Source organism: Cibotium barometz, chromosome 1 (genome assembly GCF_041138505.1).
Source record: "Cibotium barometz isolate CiBa-2024 chromosome 1, ASM4113850v1, whole genome shotgun sequence".
NCBI classification, from domain to species: Eukaryota; Viridiplantae; Streptophyta; class Polypodiopsida; order Cyatheales; family Cibotiaceae; genus Cibotium; species Cibotium barometz.
The window spans coordinates 37,698,660-37,726,599 of NC_141046.1; the positions used below are offsets into that span (position 1 = coordinate 37,698,660).

Consider the following 27,940-nt stretch of genomic DNA (forward strand, 5'->3'; position numbering starts at 1 on the left):
CCATTACAAGGGCATTTCCTAACGTGTAACATGCACTAAAATTTTCATTTTCTGTGTTTGAATTTTCCTTTAGCCACCTTATAAAAAGCAAGCCAAAAAAAAAAAAAAACTGTGTTAGTTCTTTAAAGGCTACGTTGGATCTGAATGGATCAACATTTACACAAAAACGCAATAAGAGTGGAATGCACGCAACATGTGATGAGTGGGTTATGATTGTGTTTGTACTTCTCATGCCAAAAACACACACACACACACACACACACACACACCCCTTCCCATAAGCCCTTCCACATTGGCATGAAATTGTGCCACCTTATCGATCAGACTATAACTCCCATAACTGCATATGTTAATCGCTTTTTTGGTGTTATGTTTCAAGTACTATGAAAGACTGCAAAGTATGAAGATGGTGGGACTGCAAAATTATACAAATGATGTAGCACAAAAAATAATGGTTCAACTCGGCTTCTGGACTCAATTTCCAATCACTGGCATTGGCGGGGGAATTACACACAAAGTTAAGACAACGTCTCTTATTTAAAAGGATGGATGAATAAGAACCCCAACGTGCAAGAGGTCTTGTAAGCCCATGACCTCTGCAGCCCTGCAGGCTTCATTGCTGAAGCTCTGACCGGAAAACGCCACCATTTCTTTCTTATGATTCCAAATGCAACCTACGATGGCTTTTACTCCATTTGCTTTTCAAGGAGAGTTTCACCAGATGAGTGGAAAAAACCCAATGGGCAGCAAAGCCTGACGGAGGGTGAGCAAGAAAGGGAAGGGCATTAAGGTAAGCATTCATGTGGATTGGCATAGAAATAATCTTCCTCTTTAGGCCTGTCAGGAATTGCTTTCCTCTTTGTCGCAGCTCCCATGCGGTTTTCATGGTGTTCTTGTACAGCAAAGGAGAATTCATCCCATTGCAAAGACCGATTTTGATATTGATCAAGCAGCTCGACTAGCCGCTTTCGATCCAACAGCACCGTTTTCCGGAAGCCCAGATACCTGCATGTTTCCAGAAGCAAAGGCATCAGCTGCAATAACCACTTCATATCACAGTGCTTTATTTTTTCATATCATTGCATTCACAGGCTCACCTCCGATGACCTTCCACCAATTTGGCCATGTTTCCATCATATGTGGGCACAAAAGCATCGCTTTCGATTGCCACCAAATAATCCAGGGCAGCCATTTGAGAAGAATGGTTTTGGAAATGTCTTAATTCATTTGAACTCAGAAGCATTTCCTTTCGAACCTGGTGGAAAAGAGTAGGCCACAGCTTCATTAAAACAAGACTTTTTTAAAAAACTATTGGGACTCTCAAGCCTGCCATCAAAACATGAACTACTTATGAACCTTCCATTGATCTGAGGCCAAAAACTTTCCAAAATACATGAATTGATGAATAAAGTCTCACGAAGGCTTCCCCACTATCAAATTCAAACAACTTTCAGCAGTCATCTCCTACTTAGTGTTCTATTCATGCAAAGTTTGCTCTATGCTAAATGTATAATATGTAGTCATTTGGAGCAAACAGAAAGGAGGGGCTTAGCCTCCCTTCAGTGTCTAGAGGATCAACATTGAACCCTTTCAAGGAGACAGGGTCACTCCAGTTTTTGTTGCTACAAGTCCTCGCTGTCATCATGATGCAGTCACTGCACACGATCACGATACAGGAGGGTTTCCTTCATTCAAAGCCTCACATGTTCGTGAATTAGTGTTACAATTCTATAAAGAATCCTTCAAGGTGAACGCAAGAGACATGGTAGCACACAAGGCAACCAATCTTGCTTGCAGCCCTTAGAAGCATTTTGTGCTCTTTGACTCAAAGCCCCCCTAGAGGAAACGGCCTCCGTGGAATTAAGAAACCAAAAAGAAGAGACTGGCCCCATCTTGGGTCCCTAGTGTGGAATATAAAGAAAGCACACCACACTCATACACAGAATCTCTATCTGCAACCATACTCCTTTTGCATCGTGTAGCTTTTTGTCTTGATTAAGATGGTGAAATATTAAGATCTACTCCACCAATCCAAATACATTTTTATTAGAGCCTGGATTTCAGGCACGCAAAAATGGTGTACTTAGAGATCTTGATTTTTGCTAGGTTGAGCAACATGAGGGCAAATATGTTGTCAAATGGCCACAGATCTACTTGTGAGGACAACGATTCTGAGAAGGATGCTTGAAGGAGCCAGGTACGGTGTCTTTGGGAGGAGACCAAGCACCTAAAAGAAGCCCATAATTACAGGAATTCTTGGCTGCAAGAAAAAAAAGTTGCTAATGACAAGACAACTTTTGAAGAGAGTGCTCAAAAACCGAGTGTTAATCCATCAAAGATTGCCATGGCTTATTTGCTTTCGAAAGGACACATCAGTAAAAGATGGCAATGGTAACGTGGTGCTAGAAGAGTCTTAGCGTTTCGAAGGAAAGACTAGAAAGATGGATCCACCAAAACCTATGTTTAAAGACATGTCTCACACTCCGAGCCACCAAAGGGAAGAATATTTCAAGGCATTCTTTTTAGGTTTAGGGTTAGCAATGAAACACACAAAGCACAGTTGACTTGAAGGAGGAGAGAGTGAAACAATATGATGTACACAATAATGAGATAAGGGTGCAAGTACAAAAGTGAGTGACTTTTACACAATCTGAAAGAGTGTTCATATGCATGGGAAAAAACCCTTCAAGGTGAAGGTGAAAAGAGCCCCGGTGTTCGTAGTTCACATGGTCACTACTATAAATCTCACAAATCCTCCCTTAGTGATGATGTGAACATGTGCAGAGATCTAGCAAATCAATCTCCAAAAGATAGTAAACCTAAAGCTGTTCAAAAACCTCTCCCTGGTGAATAGATCTGTAATGTTGTCGTATGTAGAGATATAAACAAGGCTGATCTCTTTGCATGCAGCATAACGGTAGTGCACCTCAATGTGCTTAGTAAGAGCAAGGAAAACTCCGTTCCATGGCACGGCGATAGCACCCTCACTGTCAATGAGAATGGGTGTGGCAGATTGTGATCCCACACAAAATTCTGCCAATATTCTTCTGAGCCATGCACACTCAACTATTGTTGTAAATGCTACTAGGTGCTGAGTTTCACAAAATGAAGTCGCCACTGTTGGTTGCTTCTTGCTCAACCAAGTACCCAAAAGCAGTTATCACTATTGGACACTCGGGTGTCAAAACAACCAGCCCCATCTGAATTGTTGAAAGCATGCAGCTGAATATCACCCCCCTGGCATAACCCAATTCAAGAGACTGGGTGCCCTAAGTACTTGAAGCACGCTTCACAACTTGCCAATGCTATGCGTGAATATGCTCAGCTACTAGGACACACCATACTTCATGCCTGGTCTCATATTGCACAAATATATCAAGCATGCAACAGCCTGGCTGTAAAATGGCATCAAATGGTCATCATGAAGACTCAGCCTAGCACCTAGTTCCATAGGAGTAGAAACGAGCTTACACTCTGGAAGTTTAAACCTTTTATGTACTTGGACTGCAGCATAACAATGCCATCATTATGCTGGATAAAGTGTATACTCAAGTAGTAGTGCAACGGAGCCAGATATATTATCTCAAATGACAAATGGAATTCAGCTCTGAACGCTGAAATACTCCCATCATCAGGTCTCGTGAGCAACATGTCATCCACATAAAGGATGAGCACAATCAAATCCTGTCCATCCTTTAAAGGGTGCTCTCAGATGGGCTATTCTGGAAATCCTAACCAATCAAATATTCGTGGATTTCCTCATATCAAGCTCTAGGAGCTTGTTTAAGACCATATAATGCCTTCCTTACCATGCATACTTTATGTTCCCGGCCATGTTGCACAAAACCAACAGGTTGCAAGATTTCAATAACACAACTGATGATAGTCATTCTAGGAGTGGAAGCAAAAGTCTCATCATAGCATTTTCAGCGTCTCCTTCCCCACCCCCTTCTCCCCCCCCTCCTCCCCCTCCGCTCGTCTCAGCTCCCCGGGAGGCACTGGCAGTGCCCTGGCGCTCACCTGCAATCCAGCGGGCACTGAGCACCGACCTTGCTCGTGTACCGCAGAGACCTACCATGCCGATTCGTGCTTCACGGATATCGGCTGAGTAGTCACGACACTAGACAGCGCTTGGAGGCTTTCAACTACTCCTTTACACGCCTATTTGGAGCAGAGGGCCCCCATGAGCCAGCACCTATCAGAGTTCATGTGGTGATACTTCCGGCCCGAGGGGAGGAGGCACTTGATTCAGCGGTGGCCTTCTCCTTCCCTCTTTGCGGCACTCGCGACCGGGAGTGGACTCTGGATCTTGCTCTTAGTATTTTGCAGACACTGGCAATTGAGTTTTCTCACCATGTGAGCGACTTGGAGATTACAGACATGGTAGGCCGACTCTGGGAGTTGGCACATTTCTTTGATACCGGGAGTGCGGATGCCTCCGGGAATCGACACTCGGTGGTTCACATAGTGGCAGACCTAGTGCGAGACCCTGGCTGTGTATGCATACATGAGAATTCTTTCTCCGAGCGGGAGGCAGTCGCTATGGGACACAGCCACTGGCGCCTGGTCCGAGACTCTTGTAGCACACCGGGTGGGCAGATTCGTAGTCGCTTGGATGGGGATTACTCTCCATCCAAGCCGCTTGCGAAGGCCTGCCGTATGGCTGAGACAGCCTCCACCTCAGCAGGTCATCCATGAGGATCATCTCATGGAATGTACAGGGCCTTGGCGGTGCACACTATGTACGTTATCGTGGTTGCTTGAGGCAAGAGCTTCAGAGATGCCTGGTTGGGGGCAGTATTGATATTCTGATGATACAGGAGCACCATTTGAGTGAGAGCAGGATTCGGAGATATGGTTCGGTGATGCCTGGTAGATGGGACACTTTTTGGTCTGCAAGTTTTGGCCCCTTGGGTGGGCAGGGAGGAGTATGTAAGGTCATTGCGGATGCATGGCGGCAGGCCATTGTGGATCGCGGGGTCACTGTGCCTGGTAGAGCGCAGCATGTTATTCTGAGGATGCACGATGAGCACATTGGTGTGCTCAATGTCTATGCGCCCAATCATGCTAGTGCCAGAGCAGAGTTTTGGACCCTTGTTACAGGTGCATTGCCCGAGGCCGCACATTGGTGTGTTGGGGGAGACTTCAACATGCTTGAGGACCCGGCCGATAGGGTGGGAGGCGGTCATGTTACAGTGCACGGCACGGAGCCTGCAGCTTGGGAGCGATTTTGTATGACACTGCGGATCACTGATGCATGGCAGCATGAGGCTTTCTCCTGTTCTCAGGATAGTCTTAGTTTTTCTCGGTCGGATCGCCGACAGGGAGGGACAAATCTATCACGGATTGATCGCTTCTATGTGGGCGACAGGTTCGGGGAGCGTGGTGGCTCCGTTGGCATTCTCGCTGGCACCTCTTTCTCAGACCATGCGCCAATTATTTTGACTCTTGAGGAGAGGACACGGGAGACCAGCTTGCAGTTGAGGATCCCAGAGAGGATGCTTACAGACCCCAGTCTTTTTGAGGACATTGAGAGGATATGGCAGGATAGCCAGAGCTCTGACCTGGATGCAGTAGGCCAGTGTGCCCAGGGGCTCATCGAACTCAGCTCTTTTTTGCACGCTACAGCCTTGACACGGCTGGGAGAGACACGAGAGCAGGAGCGTCGCTTGAGACGTAGCCTTGCTTCGCTCCAGCGCCTTCAGGAGCAGCAGCCTACATGTGAGTGGGTGGCGTCCCAACTGAGCTAGGCACGCCAGGAGGTTAGAGAGGCAGAGGAGCAAAGACACGAGTTTTACTATCATCACCAGGCCTCTCAGTGGACTCAGCTTGGTGATAGAGTGACTGGGGGTTTTTTTGAGATCACCGGACCCTGCCATGCTCGAGCAGGAGTACGCCAGCTCAGGAGGCAGGACAGATCATTAGCCACTGAGCCCGAGGAGATTAGAGCTATTGCCACTGAGTTCTACAGAGACCTGCTTTCAGCGGAGCCAGCCACGGAGGCACGTGATGCTTGCAGACAGACTGTGTGGGCCCATGTGCAGAGGAGGGTCACAAATCGTATGCGCACAGCTTTGGGTGAGCCCCTTTCAGAGGATGAGCTTGGTGAGGCTTTGAGGGCCCTCCCACGTCATAGTTGCCCTGGGGAGGATGGATTGACGCCTGCCTTTTTTATGCGCTATTGGGACCTTTTGGGGCCAGGCCTCCGCATGGGTTTTCAGCATGTTTTGGACACTGGGGTGATGCCACAGAGTTTTTCAGAGGGCTTGATCTTTCTTATCCCCAAGGGGGAGGGAGTGTTAGATGATATTCGGTAGTGGAGGCCTATTACGAATCACGATCCTCAATACTGTCTACAAGGTCCTAGCCAAGGCCTCAACATTTTCACCTTCTGGGAGGCGACGGCCCGAGCTAGATTTCTCGGCGAGGACTTGGTCGTTATGCTTCTCGATTTTGAGAAGGCATACGATAGAGTCGACTGGGTTTTTCTGGAGGGCACTATGCTTCGCCTGGGTTTTGAGCCAGAGACTGGATTCGAGGGGTGGCGGCTCTATATTCCACAGCACATAGCCAGGTGTTGATGGCAGGAGGACGGGGGCCGAGTTTTGAGCTGACCAGATCAGTCCGTCAGGGATGCCCTCTCGCTCCATTCCTTTTTCTTTTCTTTGCAGAGGCTATGAGCATGTATCTGACAGCAGAGGAGGTTGGTTTGAGAGGACTCCAGCTTCCAGTCCGGGGTGAGGACTTGCTTGATTCTAAGTTTGCTAATGACACGGGATTGTTTTTGCATGGCCAAGAGGCCAATCTACAGAGGGCAGAGCAATCTCTACAGGTTTTTGGTGTGGCTTCGGGAGCATTGATCAATTGGCGCAAGACAGTGGCTTTTTGGATCAGTAGCGCCCCCGCTCCGGCATGGAGCCCAGACCCGGGTTTTAGATGGATTCCTCCTGGCACAGTCGTGCGGTATCTGGGATGCCAGGTTGGACTTGATTTGTCACCTGAGCAGCAGATCGCCCCGCTTCTTTTGAGCATTCGGAAGAAGCTTTTATATTGGAGTACAGCTCGGCTTTCCTTGGCTGGGAGGGTGGTGGTGACAAATCAGGTGCTTTTAGCGACTATGTGGTATATCACGTCTTGTTGGATTTTCTCGAGCTCTTGCATCAGCCAGGTACAGAGGCTGATCAGGAACTTTCTTTGGTCTGGGCGGGATGGTCAGCCGGCCCGAGCTAAGGTTGCTTGGGCAGTTATTAATCTTCCGCTAGCCCGGGGGGCTTGGGCATTATAGATCCAGCTCATCAGAGTAGAGCCTTGTTGAGGAAGCTTATTGTTCGGGGGCTGCTTCCAGGCGTTGTGCCTTGGAAGGAGCTTCTTTTTCAGCGGGGCTGCAGGCTAGAGCTCCCCCAGCAGGGGGCACTTGGGCACCAGAGATACGGTGGATCTTCACAGAGAGATGAGGAGGACAGGCCTCAGTAGAGGATGGGAGGACAGATTTGCCTTGAGTATCCTGCGAGCTTGGGAGTTGCTGAGACCGGGGCTTTCTCAGAGACCTCCCACCTGTGAGGAGGAGTGGGCCAGACAGCCGCTCATCTAGAGCCCCGCGCCCCGCGGTACGCACAAAGCAGGGTCATATGCTGGGTTCTCGGCCTCGTCTAGCCTGGGGACCATTGGCGGCAAGCCCAGCATGCAGTTTTGAAGATTGGCAGGTCTTTTGCAGTCTCCCGGAGGAGATCCAGGCGGAGAGGCTGAGTAACTTCAGAGGGGGGCTGATTATGAGGGATGACATTCAGGAGGCTCTCACTGGGGAGTGGTTCACGCCTTTTGAGCCAGCGGCCCCACGGTGGATGGGAGCCTTTACACAGTTGGAGATCCTGATTGCTGTCAGAGCTTGCACTGAGGATGGTAGATGCCTCTACTATGAGATACAGGATGAGGGCAGACTTCAGAAGTGGAGGCGGAGTCGTCTTTGGTTGCAGAATGCATCTTTCAGAGGATACGGGTAGTGGCCGCCGCTTCTCGGAAGTGGCATATTGATCCAGACCCTGCAGATGTGGACTCTGATTGGTGCATATGGGCATATGTTGCGTGGCCCTTGGCCTGGCTCCAGTGGGACCCTGGCGAGTACGAGTGGCATGATCCTAATGCATCCCCCGAGGCCATAGAGATCACCTTTTTCCAGTGCACTATTCGATTGGGGAGGCATATTTTGACTGCGAGGAGGACGGTCTCTCTAGCTGCATCGGAGCATTGGCGGCTACAGGGACTCTCACAGGAGTTCCTGGAGGATTTTTGGACCAGGCTCTGGGCTAGCAGACAGGCACGCAGGATCTCGGCTTTCCAGTGGCTAGTTGCCCTCCACAGGGGCTCTGCAGTTGGCACCTGGCTTGTCTACAGTGGCCTTCCGCCGGCCTGCGTCCGATGCGGCCACCCATTGGAGACACCGCGACATTGCCTATGGGACTGTCCACAGGCGCAGCAAGTTTGGCCGAGGATTCTGCGCATTTTGGCCCCCCTCTCTCCAGAGGGAATGTATACGTGGGGAGCCGCTGCTTGGTCAACTTCGTCAGGGCTAGCTCTGGGATACGAGACGAAGCAGGCCAGCGAGGCCATCAAATTCATTGGGGGCGAGCCTCGCCTTGTTCCTTCACCGGATTTCTTGACAGCCGGCTGGACACAGGAGAGGGATTTACGATGGGAGCTCCTCAGCAGCATCACCATATGGTTCACCTAGAGAGCCTGTTGTTTCAAGGCCTTTGAGAAGAGACTGGAGCCACCAGCAGAGACTGTTCGGGCTATCTGGCAGGAGTTGATTCACACCCTGCGACTCGGATCGAGCGATCTTGCGACGCCAGGCCTTCCACACCACTTGGCACAACGGCCCTTTCTATACTCTACACGCGGGTACCCCCACTGGCACTACAGGCCACCTGTTTGGATTTTTCCCCCTCCTATTGTATGATATAGCCTCTCAGTTATTTATACTTTTTTGCACCTAGGGAGAGTCTCCCTAGCTGCCTTGATTGGATCTCTGCTCTGCCTTCTTATGAGCAGGAGAGGATTTGTAGCCCATTGGGCTTTTTTCTTTTTATAACTAATGAAAGGATCTTTTCATGGAAAAAAAAAACTCATCTTCCTCAGCTTGGCTCATCCTGTAAGGTGGAATACTGACAGGATGGGCACCAAGAATCAAGTCAATACGATGATCTACTGCCCTTTCAGGTGGTAAACCCGATGGCAGTTCCTTAGGAAATATATCTTGAAACAAAACAAGTATCTTATGTAATTCTTTGCTTTCAAACACACTTAATTCATTTACAACCGTGGAAGGGATGAGAAAGGAAGAAAGTGAAATCAATACACAATGGAAAGCGGTATACAAAGAAGAATCCATTATATTTCCAAAATCAACTGTATTTACAAGAGGTCCCTGAGAGGGATGAATACAATCACCTAAAATACTATACTAGATGTTCCTATGCTGAAAAGAAAAAATATGACTAGACCAATCTATCTGGACTTGAAGATTCTAAAAGCACTCAATCCTTAATAACAAGTCTACATTTTCTAGGTGCATAACATAGCTTTCCAGAGTATCTTTGTAGTCCTGAATCTGGATTGGAAGCATCTCCACCTTTCGATCCCATACTTGCCTTCCCGCAGATAGGCGTACCTCATAGGTATGATCGCTGGGTGTCGTATCAAGACTCAATTTCTGCACAAGTTTGTAGTTAACAAAGTTGTGTGAGCTGACAGGGTCTAGAAGAATGTGAATTTTATGGCCATTCACTTCTCCATAAACTCGGAGAAGATCATGCAAGCCAAATACTTTAGAGTTGAACAGACAATCAGAGCATGTACTAGGGCGAGAAAGTACAGTAACTGACGTACCTGTCAAAGACAACTGATTAGCTGCCTTTGGCTTGGGTCCTGCGTTGGTCTTTGCACCCTTTTGCTTCGAGCATTCGTTACGCATGTGTCCTTTTTCTTCGCAGATAAAACAACGTCCTTCCTTCTTGAGCTTTAAAGCCTTAAGGAGTCGTTTCTTCTTCGCTGGTGTCGAACTTGAATTCTTCGAAGGTTGGTCAGAAGACTTTCCTTCAATCGTGTTAGCTATAGGTGCAGAGAACTTTCTTTTATGCTTGTTCCCCTGCTCGGTAACAGGTTTCGGCTTCGAAGAGACCATTGTATCATCATAGATACGAGCTGAATGAATGGCCTCGTCCAATGTTTTGCATTTGTTATTTTTAACTTGTAAACAGTATGAGTCTGGTAAACCGGCTACGAAGAACCCCAAAAGAGTAGTGGAATCCATCTTTGTAGCTTTCATTTGCAAGTCCCTAAACTTCTGTAAGGTCCGTAAAATCATAAAAAATATACTATGAAACCGGCCTCTGATAGAAACCAGAGTGCGGTAGACTAGCAGTCACCCGTCCACTTGTAGTCTAGATGTGAAAACAAAACAGATTGGAGCTAGAGTGCCCAAATCTAAAAACAAAGTGACACCTGTTGGCCCCAAAGCTTGGCGCCCCTTGCGGTATTTCTTTATTAAATTCCAAAAATATAAATGGCTGAGTACAACAAAAATCAGCCAAGAGATTACACCTGTATGTCCAATCTGACGGCCCACAATACCTCTTAGCACAGAGGATCTATGCACACAGATCTGTGTCTCCAAATAACACACTGTGCCTCCCTCTGATCAGCCAAGATCACTAAGCAGGGCAGCCATGAGCATACATCTGGCATAACTCAAGTACATGATTCAACATCTCAGCTCATACATACATGTACTGTCCAAACTCTGTCTCAACCCTTGTCAACCTGCCATACCCCTCCTCTCACAAGGGGCCAGATAACTCATATCTGCAACAACAGACATCAAGCAGTAGAGAGAGAGATAGGTGAACACATGAGGAGCTTACCAATATCAGCTCGTGAATCAACACTGGAGGAAGCAACGGTACCAATCTGTACTTGCAGGCACTTGTTTCCACAACCTTGCTTCACACGCATGCACGTACTTGTCTGTACCCTCCTCCTTGTGTTCACTTCTATGCTGTCTTTGAATGTACAGATCTGAAAAACAGCCCCGTACCCGTCTGTACTACCTCGGGATACGTGCCAAGAGTTGTACTTGCAAACGCAGCCTGCTGTCCACACTTGTACTCGCCTGAACCTGCGTAATCAGACCTGTCCAGCGCCGCCTACTGCAGTTCAGTCCAGCGCAGCCTGTGTCAGCTCTGTCCGTACACTGTACGGCAGTCGTACAATACTGTACGACTGTACCTGAACCAGCAGCCTGTCCGTACAGTCGCCTGCAGCAGCAGATGTACAGGCAGCAGTGCTTATGCGCAGCCAGTCCCAGAGAGAGAGAGAGAGTACTTGCAGCAGATCTGGCCGTACAGTGCTGTACGGCTGGTTTGCACTCAGAAAAACAGCAGCAGCAGCACACACAAAATCTGCAGTTGGCTCTTCTCTTCAGCTTCTCCACGCATGTACACAAGTGCATCAATCCTCCACGACTCCTTTTCCCAAAAGCTAGAGAGAGGGGGAGGAGAGAGAAGCACTCACTCCAAAAGTGGAGTGGCCTCCTGCCCATAAAAATCCTAGGGCCCCAAACTTAAAAAGTCCCTAGGGGCCACTAAGGCCTAGGGGCAACTTTAATAAACATGAAAAAATCTCATGTGACTAGTACACATATATCATAGAAGTCCCATAAACATATGTACTGTCAGCCTCAGTACCTTCGGGTGAGATAAAAACTGCACCAAGCGACCTCTAGATGTCATCTGAGCCTGTCTGTATCAAGGGAGTGGAGGTGCTACCCCCCTCTTGAGCATCAGGTAATGCTCCAGACCCATGCTCTACTGAACCTGAATGAGCCACAACAAGAGTCGGCTCTAACTCAAAGGCATCGAGATAAAGCTGCAAAACCTGAGGTGAATCTGTTAAGTCACCTTCCTCCATCCACTTCGCATCCATCGGTGAATAGTTCTTGAACTTCACAAGATAGCGACGGGAAACTTTACCTCGTACCTTCCTTTCTTTATGTGCCAGTATCTGCTCTGGAATCAGAACCTCATCAAGTTCCTCAACTTCCGACTGAGCCTCATCTGATACATCCTCAGGCACATCCCCACGGAAAGGTCTAAGAAGACTCACGTGAAAAGCATTGTGAATCCTCCAGTGATCTGGTAACTTCAAACGATAGGTTACCTCACCAATCTTTTCCAAAACCTGAAAAGGCCCATAATAACGCATGCTCAATTTAGGGAATAAGCGCTCTTTACCCTTCATCTTCTTGAGTCTAGCCTTTTCAAAGCGCAAAAGAACCCAATCACCCAATGCAAACTGTAAATCACGTCTGTGACGGTCTGCGGCTTTCTTTTGCTTCTGCTAAGTTTTCTGGAGTGCCAACTTAACCCTCCGATAAGCTTCATCCAAACTCTCCACATACTAATCAGCCTCAAAGATCTTATCCTTTGTATGCAAAATGGGCGGTACCTTCTTCCCTCCTTCCACAATCTCAAAAGGCGCCTTGCCTGTCAAGGTATGTATAGTGTTGTTATATGCAAACTCCACCAAAGGAAGATACTTTTCCCATTGTTGCTTGTGCTCTGACACATAACACTTGAGAAGATCCAACACTGTAGAGTTAGCCTCTTCTGACTGACCATCTGTCTGTGGATGAAATGACGATGAAAACTTGAGAGTTGTACCCATGTTGTCAAACAACCCTCTCCAGAACAAACTCATCATTCGTGGATCACGGTCACTAATGATAGACGTAGGCAAGCCATGATACTTGAAGATGTTCGCCATGAACAACTTCACCATATGATCCACTTTGATTGTCTTACGCACGGGAATGAAATGTGCCTGCTTACTGAACCTGCATATGATAGTCCAGATGCCATCATTTCCCGTTTGTGTCCGTGGAAGATCAAATACAAAATCCATGGCAATGCTCTCCCAAGGTCTATCCGAAATAGGTAAAGGCTGTAATAACCCTGGTGTCTTCTGACGGTCAAACTTTACCTTCTGACATACGATGCATTGCCTCACAAAGGCATCAACATCTCGTCTCAAGGTTGGCCAATAAAAGAAAGTCTCCACTGCTTTGACCGTGGCATCAATACCTCTATGACCTGCATACGGTGAAGCATGACTTTCAATCATAACCTTGAGTCGCAATGGCCTGGTAACACACAGTCTGCCATGCATCAATAAAAACCCATCTCTGAGAGTATAGTGCTCATGCCGCTGACCCTCAGACATCTGATCATACAACCTTTCAAAATCCTCATCATGGGCATACTGCTCTTTCATTTCATCAAGCTCATGATGATAAGCAAGTGAAACTGCAGAGACCTGTGGCTTGCGTGACAAAGCATCTGCCACTACATTCTTTTTGCCTTCCACATGCACAATCTGGAAGTGAAACATTGACAAAAAGTTTGCCCAACACATATGCTTCTCTGAAAGCTTAGTCTGCGTGAGGAAATAACGCAAGGTTTGATGATCTGTCTGTACAGTAAAATCAGCCCCAAGCAAGTAGTGTTTCCATGTAGAAAGAGCGTGAATTACAGCCAACATCTCTTTCTCATAAACTTGTAAATGCTTCTCAGCATCTTGCAAAACTCTACTCTCATAGGCTATCACATGTCCCTCTTGCATGAGAACTGCACCAATGCTACTTCCACATGCATCACACTGGACAACAAAAGCTTTTCGGAGGTCCGATAACACCAATACTGGGTCCGAAGTAAGCTTTTCTTTGAGCTTTTTGAATGCTGTAATTTCCCGATCAGTCCATCTAAACGGGGTTGCTTTCTTCGTCAAAGCATGAAGAGGCGAAGCAATTTCAGCAAAGTGCCGTATGTAACGCCTGTAATAGGAACACAATCCTAGAAAACTGCGTACATCATGCACGGTCCTCAAAGCTGGCCAATTAAGTATTGCTTCCACCTTTGCTGGATCCATACGGACTCCATGCGCAGACACAATATGCCCCAAGAAATGTATCTCCTGCAAAAAGAACTCACTCTTCTTGCCATTAACAACCAACCTATGGTTTCTGAGTTCTGCAAACACAATGGCCAAATGCCTTCTATGCTCTTCCTCAGTTTGTGAATGCACAATCATATCATCAAATGTGTCCACAAACTCTCTATGAGGCCTGAAAATCCTGTCCATCATTCTGTTAAATGTGGCAGGCGCATTTGTCAAACCAAAGGACATAACCAAGTACTCATACAACCCAAACGTGGTTTGGAATGCTGTCTTATGCACATCCTCGGGTCTAATGCGTATCTGATGATACCCACTTTTCAAGTCAATACGACTAAAAACTGTGGAGCCCTGTAAGCGGTCCAAAATGTCATCGATCCTCGTATGGGGAATCGATTCTTGATGGTATTCTTGTTCAGCGCCCTGTAATCAATACACATGCGCCAAGAACCATCCTTCTTCTGCACTAAGAGCACAGGTGAGCAAAAGGGTGATGAGCTAGGCTGTATCAACCCCTTATTCAAAAGCTCCTGCACCTGACTCATAATCTCTTCCTGTTGGGCTGCACTAACACGGTACAGCGGTCTATTCGGTGGAGTACTACCAGGAATCAGATCAATAGCATGATCTTCTGGCCTCTCAGGAGGAAGTTCTCCTGGCAATGACTCGGAAAAACAGTCTTGAAACCCAGATAAGAAATCAGTCCTGTCTTTATCTAACATTGACAAATTAGACTTAGACTCATCATCCTGTGCATCCTTTACATAAATCAAGTACGCGGAAAGATGCTTTTTCATTACTGATGAAATCGCCAAAGCGGATACAATAGGAACAGATTCCCCTTTGAGTTTTACATCCAATACATGTTCTTTCCCTCTATGAGTCAGAGTGATTTTTCTATTGTAAGCATCCACCACCGCATGTACCCTGTGGCACCATGGCATCCCCAACAAAACATCACAGCCATCCAAAGGCATGATGAAGAACTCTTCGCTGTCCACATAACCCTGCAAATGAAGCCGAAGCTTCCCAATGATAGGAGTAACGGGTTCTGCATACCCTGGACAAGCCATATTAGCCTCATGTAACGGCCCCATCTCCTCTGCGCGAATCCCCAATCGGCCAGCCAAATCTGGTGAAATGAAGTTGGCTCTAGCACCTGTGTCAAAGAAGATCAAAGCATTCTGATCTCTCACTTTGCCCCATGCCCTGCACAACTCTGTAGCTTCACCACCTGGCTGTTCCCCCACAAGATCAGGAACTAAGCCTGCAGAAGGCTTTTGTTTCTTTGGCTTGGGCTCTCCTTTATTGTCAGAGTCCTTTTGGGACTTTCTTTTGGGACATATGCCCCTCTTCAGTACAGTAAAAACACTTATGAGCATCTCTCAAAACCTGTCTTTCCTCAGAAGTCTTCTTGGGCATTGGCAACTTCTTATACTTCGTCTCTGAAGACCCTTTAGCATCACGAGAAGCATGCCCAAATTTTTCAGCTTTCTTGCCCAATTTCTTACTGCCTTTAAACCCAGATGAACCACCTGTGAGTAACGCATTAGCTGTCATAGCATTTTCAATCATCTGTGACATGTTCGTTACTCTTGTCTTTATACAATAATCTCGTACCTCTTTGGGCAGCCCACAACAATACTTCTCTACCTGCTCAGATAATGGCACGGCACGGTAAGAAGTCACTGGGAGTAAAGCTTCCCAAAACTTCTTGTTATAATCCTCCAAACTATCACACTTTGAAGCATCCAATTTGTGCCATGCGGTCATAACATCCACCTCGAATGTAGATATGAGCCATACGGAAGAGAAAACCTGTTTGAATTGGACCCATGTAGTGGGTGCTATGCCCTGCAAAAGAAGAGTAGACCACCACTGCAAAGCATTGCCCTTAAGAAAAGTGGCAGCTTTCCTCACCTTAGAGGACTCTGTGTAATTCCCCCCAGAAAAAGCAGCATCAAACTGCTGTAAAAAGGTAAGTGCTTTCAATTTATCTTTGGCCCCACTAAATGTATCAAACTTCACTGCAGCTCCCCCTTCCTTGTAATCCTTCACCTTTCCCATAGGCGTTAGATTATCATATGGAAGTGGTTTCGCAAGATTGCTGCCCCCAACATTCATACCCATCTTTGGGTCAACATTTCCCATTCCCACACCAGGCATACCATACATTCCAGCCATGTTTCCAAACATTCCATTATGCATACCTGGCTGCATACCACCAAACATATTGCCTTGCATCCCAGGTTGCATGCCTCCAAACATATTTCCTTGCATACCACCATACATATTCCCTTGCATGCCAGGCTGAAAATTGGCTCCAAAAGGCCCGTACATACCCATGCCTCCCTGAGGGCAACCCCCAGTCATGGATTGGAACACCGAACCACCACCAAAATAACATGGATGCATGTTCTGCTGAGGAATAGGTGGCTGTCCATAGAAGGAACTCTGAGAGTTTGCACCATAAGCATGCTGCATATTCGGAAACTGGCCAAAAGATGGTTCCTGTGGGATGGCACCAATATGACCCTGTGGAAGATTCTTAGAACGAACCTTCTTCTTCTTTTTCTCGGGCTCTGTGCGGGGCTCTATGCGGGATCTCATAAATTCAGCAAATCTCTCACTCTGTGTGAGCTGCATAAAAGTATCCATAACACTAGCCAAACGATCTTTGAACCGAGCATCATCATCCTCTTTACCATGCACATCTTCTGGCTGTGTTACATCCTCATAAGGCTCAACATCTGCAGCCTGTTCTCCTGCAAAAATATCCTCAGATGCATCTCTCTCAGGAGAAGTCTCATGCTCTTCTTCTTCATGATAGAAGTACTCATCCTCTGTATCAGACATGTTTGCTGAATTTTCAGCGATGGCTTTCTTCAAAGCAACCACGAGCTCACCCCCTTCAGAAAGTTGATGATTGGTCCCGGCAACGGAACCTTGAAACCGGCCTCTGATAGAAACCAGAGTGCGGTAGACTAGCAGTCACCCGTCCACTTGTAGTCTAGATGTGAAAACAAAACAGATTGGAGCTAGAGTGCCCAAATCTGAAAACAAAGTGACACCTGTTGGCCCCAAAGCTTGGCGGCCCCTTGCGGTATTTCTTTATTAAATTCCAAAAATATGAATGGCTGAGTACAACAAAAATCAGCCAAGAGATTACACCTGTATGTCCAATCTGACGGCCCACAATACCTCTTAGCACAGAGGATCTATGCACACAGATCTGTGTCTCCAAATAACACACTGTGCCTCCCTCTGATCAGCCAAGATCACTAAGCAGGGCAGCCATGAGCATACATCTGGCATAACTCAAGTACATGATTCAACATCTCAGCTCATACATACATGTACTGTCCAAACTCTGTCTCAACCCTTGTCAACCTGCCATACCCCTCCTCTCACAAGGGGCCAGATAACTCATATCTGCAACAACAGACATCAAGCAGTAGAAAGAGAGATAGATGAACAGACGAGGAGCTTACCAATATCAGCTCGTGAATCAACACTAGAGGAAGCAACGGTACCAATCTCTACTTGCGGGCACTTGTTTCCACAACCCTGCTTCACACGCATGCACGTACTTGTCTGTACCCTCCTCCTTGTGTTCACTTCTATGCTGTCTTTGAATGTACAGATCTGAAAAACAGCCCCGTACCCATATGTACTACCTCGGGATACGTGCCAAGAGTTGTACTTGCAAACGCAGCCTGCTGTCCACACTTGTACTCGCCTGAACCTGCGTAATCAGACCTGTCCAGCACCGCCTACTGCAGTTCAGTCCAGCGCAGCCTGTGTCAGCCCTATCCGTACACACTGTACGGCAGTCGTACAGTACTGTTCGACTGTACCTGAACCAACAGCCTGTCCATACAGTCGCCTGCAGCAGCAGATGTACAGGCAGCAGTTCCTGTGCGCAGCCAGTCCCAGAGAGAGAGAGAGTACTTGCAACAGATCTGGCCGTACAGTGCTGTACGGCTGGTTTGCACTCAGAAAAACAACAGCAGCAGCACACACAAAATCTGCAGTCGGCTCTTCTCTTCAGCTTCTCCACGCATGTACACAAGCGCATCAATCCTCCACGACTCCTTTTCCCAAAAGCTAGAGAGAGGGGGAGGAGAGAGAAGCACTCACTCCAAAAGTGGAGTGGCCTCCTGCCCATAAAAATCCTAGGGCCCCAAACTTAAAAAGTCCCTAGGGGCCACTAAGGCCTAGGGGCAACTTTAATAAACATTAAAGTTTAATGTTCTAGTTCCCCCCTTCACACCTAGGGATGTCCACACATCTTTAACTCTGTCCGGGCACCCCCCATGTGAATCATTCAATATTCTGACTCAGCAACCACCATGCCCACACTTGTGCTGTTCCATTTTCACAGGGCCATGACATACTATATAGTTTACATATATATACAGAAAAATGAATGAAAAAACAATTCATTTCTGATCATTCAACTATGGGCGGTGAATAATCGATAACTAAGGGAGGATTTTGGGCCAAAGGTTCGGGGGGGGGGGGGGGGGGGAACTTGCCACATACAGATCCATACAGTACGGTACAATACCGTACTATTGTACCGTACTGTACACTAAAACATACCTTATAATAAGGTTCGTCGTACTTATGCAACCTTGCTCCAAAGGATATTCTAACCGAGAAAAGGATGGATTCCTTGCATCAGTTTCATCACTATTTTGCAGAGGCTCAATGGGAAGAGATAATGTCTTAGGTAAATGAGCTCTTGGAGAAGGGGCTGATTCAATCCAGTAGTTTACCTTATTATGGTCTTGGCAAAAAAAAAATGGCACTTATGTATGTGCATGGACTACAAGGCTTTAAAAAAGATAACCATCAGGAATTGGTTTTATCTACCAAGGATCGATCATCGTTGGGATAAGGTTTAGTTTTTTTTGGCCGTGTAGACTCTAAAGAGTGGATAACATCAAACATGGGTTATGCCGCAAAATGTGCATAACACAGCTTCCCATACCACTTTTGGGTTCTATGAGTACTTGTTCATTCTTTTTGGGTTGACCAATGCTCCGGCTACACCTAATCGTAAAATGGACCACATCTTCACGAACTATCATAAGTCTATAAGTACTTTCTTCCATGGTATACTTTTTTTCTCAATGATGGAGGAGCATCAGAACCGAGCACATCTCACCATTGTGTTTGTGCAGCTTCAGCAACTTAAGCTCTACATCAAAGGTAAGAAAGTAAATTCTTTTTGACAAAGTTCCAATAGTTGCGCCGCATTGTGCCAAGGACTTAATATGCATGAGTCCCATAAAGCTTAGATTTGTGTTTGATACACGACTAGCTAGATTTGTGTTTGATACACGAGGTCAGTGGTTTCCTTGGCTTGTTCTCATACTATAGGAGATTCATCAAGTACTTTGCTCATATTGCAATGGATCGTTGCTTAGACGATAGCGTTCAGGAGCCTTAAGGAAGCTATCATCTTTGAGGCAACATTGACTATACCAGACCTTCATAGGCCATTCATTGTGAGTCACAAGCACAAAGAATGCCAAGCACATGTGGCTGGCTTGTGATGGCTTTGACCATCCGAAAAGGGGCTTAGAGAAAAGGGGGAGTCCGAGAATGATTGATGGGGAACAACGCAGTCTGGACTGGTCACTGACTCACTGCACCAATCTGGTGGCCTCAAGGGAATGAATTACATTACCAGATATGCTTTGCAAGAAACGGCAAGAAAACATTTCGTCAGGTTTTGAAACCTTAAGTTTTGATGCATTCCAAGATGACAAGAAGGACGTATATACATGTATATGTGTAAACAAGTGTGGGCTATACAAGCATAAAAATAAATTATAAGAAAGAAAAGCAAGAAAAATTGTTGGTGCAACAAATTTGCTTACAGCCCACCTAAGGAATTGTGAAGTCTTAGGGCATTTTGGCCCCTTTGTTGACATTTCAAATGTTAACTTATTACATAAGTGAATTTCAGGTAAAATTATTTTACATTGCAGTTTTAAAACACCAACTGTCCTAATGTTTCAAGAGCCTCCCTGTATCGTGTTACACTTAATCAAAATCTATTGGCATATAAAATGATAAAAAGTTAAATCTATGCAAATGTTAACCATCTTGCAACTAGAAACTTTACAGGCTTTGTCAGTTTGTTTTTGGAGTTTCCTGAAAATGATTTTGAAGTTTGCGGTTCGGTTTTCCAGGTGAATGCCCTCATGCCCCAACTCATGTTGGGCCCTTGAGATCTGGGTGAAGAATAACCATGACTCACAAGTTAAACAACTGACCACCACCAGATCCAAAGGCCCATGAAATGTGTGGTCTTTGTCATAGGGGATGGCTTGAGGCGGGAAGGATAAGCTGAATCCAAATGAATTAGCTTCTCAAAAAGGTGGCTCTGGCTGAAGACATTTCCACAAATGGAAAAGGCTAGTTGCAAAGCGATCAGGTTACCTGTAGCTCTGCCTCTCATACATGCAGCACAGCATCCATGCCCCTAAAATGAAGACTTCTCGGCATTTATGACGAAGGTCAAAGTTTATCCTCACTAATCTAATGAACATTGCTACTTAAGAAAACATATTCTGAATGCCTAAAAACCAAAGTTTTGAACGTAAGGAGCAAAGCATTCCAATGGAAGAGCCATGTGATACTTACAATGTTTGGATAAGCTGCATGCAAGCCTGCCATCCTTCTCTCACTACCATAAATCTCCCCTGCTGCTATGTATATTTGGGTCTCCTTGCCATAGCCAAGAGCTTTCAATATCAATAGAGTTTCCTCCGGTGTAAGCGGGCAAAGGCCATCCAATCTTTTCTGTTCAGAATCAATGACCTTCTCTTTCCACCAGGGGTACGCATATCTGTAAGAAAAATCCAGCATTTGTGATTACACACATGCGTGCACATACAGGTGGATGAGCATAAGTATGCATACATGCGTGCACATACAGGTGCACACACAAGCATAAGTACGCATACACACAATCAACACATACATGAATTCACTCATGCAAGTATAATATATTCAAACAAACCCCTGTCCACGCCCAGTAAGGTGCCTAAGATTACGCATGTGCTTTGAGCCACTTAGTGCCTCATGTTATGTTGAAACAAATTTTCTTGTGTATCATTAAAAACCACAAATCTAGCAATCTGACCTCATTTTGGTAAGCTCTTCTTCCTCTTCCTCTGTACAACCATGCGTGCATCCAGAGAAAGCCAACATGTCCATCTCATATCTCAAATGTAACACCAAGAAAGGCCCATTGGCCTGCAAGATATCAATCAATTTCCGACCCAGCTTTTCTATGTGTTGGGTGAACCGCAGCGCTCTGTAGTTTACACGGCACCTTAGCTTTTGGAAGTCACTAGAGAGGCCACCATTAGCCACGCGAGTATCTGTTTTGCTGAACTGAACAATTTTATGTTTCCTTATAAGTGGAAGTATCTGCCCAAAGAGTTCATCAGAATCAGGTCATCAACATGTTAAGTATCCCATCTAAACACTCACAAATATGTAAAAGCAACGATAAGAGGAGGATAGCTAACCTGATTGAGGTAATAGGATTCATCCGACCAACTGATGGGAGGCAAGGAAACAACCAAGCCTTTTTTCACTCTCGAACGGAACTTCTCAGGAACTTCCTTGATGATCCGTAGCTCATCTCTCAAGGATGTAATGAAATGTTTGGTATCAAAAATATCCCCGAAATCACTGGCAAAAGAAATGATCGTGTGAGCTTTTCTTATAAATAGACGAATATTAGTGGAAGCAACAATACTTGAGAGACTAAGGATCCGGATGACAAATGTCATCTGAGCAACACACACGAACCCACATGCTTACACATACATAGATGTAGATGTACATGTACATGTACATGTAGATGTGTATGTGTATGTTATATTACAAGTGGGAATCCTCTAAGTGGAGGGAAAAAACCCACGATCAGAATACAAGAAATACAACGGAAGTTACAAGCCCAACTATCCAAGTACAAGACAGGTAAAGTTCAAAAGCAGTCAAACAACACTTGTAGCTAATGCAAGGGAAGATCTCCAAGGTCAAAAGAATCCCGAAGAGATAAAAAGAAGAGATCTCCTCAAGAAAACAAAGATATCCTGTGTGGCAAACAAGAGGGCCCAAAATCCGGTCCATGCAATAAAAGCATCAAATTCTGGCAGACTAGGGGAAATGGTGCCAAATAGTTAAAAGGATTTTCCAAAAGTTCTGCCCACAAATCACAGACGAAGGTGTACTAACAATCTATTCAGAAGTGCACGGGGATGGGAGAAAGACCATATAAGATAATAACCTGTCTGGCGTGGATGTGAGCATCTTCTACAAGATGTTGGAGCAATACGTCTTTGAGCCAAAAAACTGCCAACTGGTAAGGCACCAATGAGGCGTCTCCTGAAGAAGATTTTCTGTTTGAGGAGTAATATACACTTCGAGATGTTCAAGAGAGCCACCCTCCACCACCTAAAAGACTTGTCAATATGCCATAATGAGTTTTCGTGAACCTGTATCCAAGGAGGAGGAAGAAGCAATTTGTATGCACTGGCTGCAGTCAGATTGCAAAGGGACACCGCACGACAACCTGCATTTTGACTCACCAAAATCCAATCATCCAAGGTATGACTCAATTGTAGAGAAGGTAAAGGCCGAAGATCATGCAATAAAGAAGCTATGATTCGCCAAATTGGTCTATGATGTAAACCCAGATTGTAAAGGGCCATAGCTTGTGAAAAAGAAAGAACATAGCCATTATCATTCTCAGTACATCCTCAACATATCTGACCATTGTCTTGTGTTGCCAACAAGGTCCCATATGTTTTTGCTCCAAGAAACTTAGAAGAAGAGAAGCTTTCCTTGCAATATGATGAAAGTGTAAATTGAGTATATTGAGGCCACCATGCAGTCTTGGAGTACAGACCAAATGCTTTTTAAGTAGCCTAATGGGTTTTCTGTCCACTTTAGTACGCCATAAACATGCTAAGGCTGTAGACATGAAACTATCCAAATCGACAGAAGACCAAGGAACAAAAGGCAAGTGAAATTGAATATAGCCCGTTATAATGGATTGCAAGGGGGGGGGGGACATATATGACTGCTTTGGTAGAAAGGTAATAGGACTGTAATAGAGCAAGGGGTTGTTGAAATGCATGACTATAATGAATGCTCTCTCTACGAAGATAATTGTCTTGATCAGGCGATCTACCAGACCACTTCATTCGAGCCAAGAGAGTTTGCCAATCCTGGATCAATTTTGTGGAGAACGAGCATCCAAGAATGTACCCCTGTAAGCGTCCAAATATAACCTCAGCATGAGTGATCATCCAATGCCCAAAAGTTGAAGTTTTCATTGCTGCAACACGTCTCGATAACATTAAAGTCCAAGGTTGTTTTTGCTCCAAGAAACTTAGAAGAAGAGAAGCTTTCCTTGCAATAGCATGAAAGTGTAAATTGAGTATATTGAGGCCACCATGCATTCTTGGAGTACAAACCAAATGCTTTTTAAGTAGCCTAATGGGTTTTCTGTCCACTTTAGTACGCCATAAACATGCTAAGACTGTAGACATGAAACTATCCAAATCGACAGAAGACCAAGGAACAAAAGGCAAGTGAAATTGAATATAAGCCGTTATAATGGATTGCAAGGGGGGGGACATATATGATTGCTTTGGTAAAAAGGTAATAGTACTGTAATAGAGCAAGGGGCTGTTGAAATGCACGATTACAATGAATGCCCTCTCCTACGAAGATAATTGTCTTGATCAGGTGATCTACCAGACCACTTCATTCGAGCCAAGAGAGTTTGCCAATCCTGGATCAATTTTGTGGAGAACGAGCATCCAAGAATGTACCCCTGTAAGCGTCCAAATATAACCTCAGCATGAGTGATCATCCAATGCCCAAAAGTTGAAGTTTTCATTGCTGCAACACGTCTCGATAACATTAAAGTCCAAGGTTGTTTTCGCTCCAAGAAACTTAGAAGAAGAGAAGCTTTCCTTGCAATAGCATGAAAGTGTAAATTGAGTATATTGAGGCCACCATGCATTCTTGGAGTACAGACCAAATGCTTTTTAAGTAGCCTAATGGGTTTTCTGTCCACTTTAGTACGCCATAAACATGCTAAGGCTGTAGACATGAAACTATCCAAATCGACAGAAGACCAAGGAACAAAAGGCAAGTGAAATTGAATATAAGCCGTTATAATGGATTGCAAAGGGGGGGGGGGGACATATATGACTGTTTGGTAGAAAGGTAATAGAACTGTAATAGAGCAAGGGGCTGTTGAAATGCACGACTACAATGAATGCTCTCTCCTACGAAGATAATTGTCTTGATCAGGCGATCTACCAGACCATTTTATTTGAGCCAAGAGAGTTTGCCAATCCTGGATCAATTTTGTGGAGAGTGAGCATTCAAGAATGTACCCCTGTAAGCGTCCAAATATAACCTCAGCATGAGTGATCATCCAATGCCCAAAAGTTGAAGTTTTCATTGCTGCAACACGTCTCGATAACATTAAAGTCCAAGGTTGTTTTTGCTCTCCAAGAAACTTAGAAGAAGAGAAGCTTTCCTTGCAATAGCATGAAAGTGTAAATTGAGTATATTGAGGCCACCATGCATTCTTGGAGTACAAACCAAATGCTTTTTAAGTAGCCTAATTGGTTTTCCGTCCACTTTAGTACGCCATAAACATGCTAAGGCTGTAGACATGAAACTATCCGAATCGACAGAAGACCAAGGAACAAAAGGCAAGTGAAATTGAATATAAGCCATTATAATGGATTGCACAATTCTCAATCTAACATGCAACGGCCAGGTAGATAATTTCCAAAATTGAAGTTTAAAATTGAGCTTATCCAACACCCATTGTCGTTCTCTCTTTAGAGAGACATTCCAACCCAGAGGATACCCAAGATGTCTGACTATTTGATCTGGGGGAATTATCTAGCCTGGCCAAAGAATAGAGTGCCAATCACACTGCTTAAGCAGTAGAAGCTTGGACTTAGCAAAATTGATTTTCAAGCCTGCTGGCTGCAGGACCAAACAAGTCCAGAGCATCCATAATTATTTTGACATTATCTTGAGTATTCCTTGGAAAGAAAAACAAGTCATCTCCATAAGCTTGACTAACAGTGATTCACATCCGGAATCTATAATATATAGTGTTACAAAAAAAAGGTATGTATATGTTTATGTATAGGTATATGCATATTCATAAGCATAAGCATATGCATATGTACATGCATGTATATGTAGATGTACTCTCTCTCTCTCTCTCTCTCTCTCTCTCTCTCTCTCTCTCATAGCAACAAATTAACTTGTTGATCAAGGTGATTTTACAAATAAATAATGATAATTATTGATGTCTGTTACGTAAAGACATAAATCATATCTTAAAATGTGAGGTTTTTACCTTGGATCAGCCCAGAACGAGGTCTTGTCAAGCTCTGGAACAACCAGGGTCAAGTTCAAAAGTCTTGCCACTGCAACCATGTCACATATCTGCAAAAAAAGAGGAGGGGGAAATGTACATCATTTCCAAAATGATAATGCAATGATCATTAAATAACAAAAAATTGTAAATTGTATATTTGTATGTGTGTGTGTGTGTGTTTTTTTACGGCAGCACGCATTTGATTGAGGCCTCCATTGCAAGAAACAAGCAGATAGCCATTATTTATGTACGATCCTGCATGCATTGAGCCATAATATAATGAGGTAATGAGCTTTCGATGCAACTTTGCAAACTAGAGAAAAAAAAAAGTACACGACAAAATGCTGAAAATACGATGAATTCATTGGACAACTAGAAATTCGTCCATTGAGACCGAAAGAAATTTAATTCCTTAAAAACTCCCGTTTGAAAAAAATCGGAGCATGTGACGTTTTCTTATTGTGGTGAAGACCACCGTGAATCCGTGATCCAAAAATTTTTATAAAAGTGATAAATGTATAATACTCTGACTAAAAATAAATACGGTGTTATTACCATTACACACGAAAACTTACATGTGTGTACAAGTGGGATTACTGGGGGATGTTTGACAGTCGAGCTAGATTAACTATAAAACAAGAAATAACCTTAAAATTAAGTGTGTGGAAAACTTGATTAAGTGATCAGTGAAATAGAATTAAGCACAGAACACTAAGTGCTTAATGAAATAAGCCATAATAATTAAGCGATAAATTGACACACTTACTTGGGGCCAATGGGAGCAGGGAGATGAGGCTATCAGAGGGGAGGGGAGGGGAAGAGATGTGCGGGGGGTTTGCTGCGGCGGCTGCTGTTGATGTTGTGAGTGGTGTCGACTGGTGATGGGATTCGAACTCCCGCCGATCGTTGAAGCAAGGGGGCCACCCATTGAGGAGGAGATTATAGGGGCGCCATAGCTGGCCGCCCAAGGCCAGCACCTGCAGAAGGCATGTCCACACTAGAATGCTGGTGCTCAGCCGGATGAGCCACACCTGCATTCTGGTCCTCGGAAAAAGAAGGACCCTTGCTACCTTCAACCTCTTTGAAAGAGAGCCCACACCACCATAGCCACCACCACCAGCAGTTGTAGGCTCTCCAATGGAGCTCTGTGTTGGCGTTGCCGCTGCAGAGCTGAAAGGGAGCTTTCCCATGATACTGCAGAACCTTAGTGCACACGAACTCTCTTTGCTTTTCTCTCTCCTTGTGTACCTTTACTCTACGTCCTCTTCTTTTCCTGCTCTCTCTCTCTCTCTCTCTCTCTTTCTCTCTCTCTCTTCTATTGCAAGCCACAGTGCTCTTGAGTGGGTTTGCTTTTTTTAACCAGCTCTTAAGCAATCTCTTCCGTCTCTCTGAAATGCAGCAGTAAAAGCTGCCCTCTTTTCTGAGAAAGAATGTAAAAAAAACTATGGGAAAGAATGAAGGGGCTTGCAGAGAGCTGGAAAGAGAGAGAGAGAGAGAGGTATTAACGTCAGTAGAATGCAACACGAGAGACAGAAAAAGCAAATGCAAAGCTACTGAGAAAGAATGGTGAAGGCTCACAAAATCTAAAATAAAGGTTTAGAAATGCAGTTGAGATTAAGAAGGAATAGAAGAGATTTACTGAGAGAAAGAGAGGGAAGAGAGTGTATAGATTTCGAGATGAGTTGCTTCTCTTGTGGGCTTCTCGTTTCCACCATATACAATATACCCCCCTAGGGCACCTCGAAACACCTAGGAATGTGAATTCTGTGCAGCTTTTTCGACCCACATTACAAAATATTAGAGGTTTCCCGGACCTAGAAAAATTTAAGTTCTAATAAGAAGAGAATGACAACGAACGACTTTTGATCAGGGAAAGTCATTCATAGTTGTTGGAGAGAGAGAGAAAGGGGTAAACCCTCAGAGAGCTTTAGCGTGGATAGCTAAACTACTGGAGAAGAGAGAAATTGGAACTCTTTGTTATACCCCTCTCCACACACAATGCAACACTACTCAATGCAGAAAGAAGCTCAGTTGTAGAGAGAGAGAGAGAGAGAGGGGGGGGACAGAGTGAGTGTGTGAGAGAGAGAGAGGGAGTGGGGGCGACAGAGTGAGTGTGTGTGTGAGAGAGAGAGAGAGAGAGGGAGGGGAGCGTGTGTGTGTGTATGTGAGAGAGAGAGAGAGAGAGAGAGAGAGTTGAGATTATCAATGCTAGGTAATCTCCCTTCTTGTGTTCTTCACATGGCCCCTTGAACAGTGCACTTCCTCTACTTCTGCCTGCTTCAATAAATGCGCCTTTTCTACTTCGTCTTCATGTGCATTGTGCACCTTTGCAAATTGCACCAAGCTTCGCACCTTTACAGTAGAGAGTCCTCTCTCCCTCAAAACAGTATTTTTGAACTTCACAGTGCCATTGCCAATCTACACAAAACAAAAATTGCCAATTCTTATATTTCTTTTTTCCCCTCCTCCTTTTTCACC

The 27,940-nt window shown here is 45.1% G+C and overlaps 1 protein-coding gene across 1 annotated transcript; it reads right to left on the reverse strand.

Moving 5' to 3' along the window:
• Positions 1-332: 332 nt before the first annotated feature.
• On the reverse strand, positions 333-27,940 carry LOC147641958 (rhamnogalacturonan I rhamnosyltransferase 4-like). The gene is made up of 8 exons (XM_086801549.1): positions 26,229-27,940; positions 25,650-25,717; positions 25,442-25,530; positions 21,561-21,726; positions 21,170-21,459; positions 20,668-20,872; positions 1,098-1,255; positions 333-1,005 (listed from the first exon to the last, which is right to left on the reverse strand). The coding sequence occupies exons 1-8, from the start codon at positions 26,650-26,652 to the stop codon at positions 786-788; spliced, it is 1,620 nt and encodes a 539-aa protein (XP_086657675.1). The 5' UTR covers positions 26,653-27,940; the 3' UTR covers positions 333-785.

Excerpts from the sequence above, each read along its gene's own strand:
- LOC147641958 (XM_086801549.1), bottom strand. The coding sequence starts at position 26,652 with ATGGGAAAGCTCCCTTTCAGCTCTGCAGCGGCAACGCCAACACAGAGC. Across the intron at positions 25,531-25,649 it reads TCAATCAAATGCGTGCTGCC|ATATGTGACATGGTTGCAGT; the intron begins GTAAAAAAACAC and ends CTTTTTTTGCAG. Across the intron at positions 1,256-20,667 it reads ATGCAGCTTATCCAAACATT|GTTCGAAAGGAAATGCTTCT; the intron begins GTAAGTATCACA and ends CTTTTCCACCAG.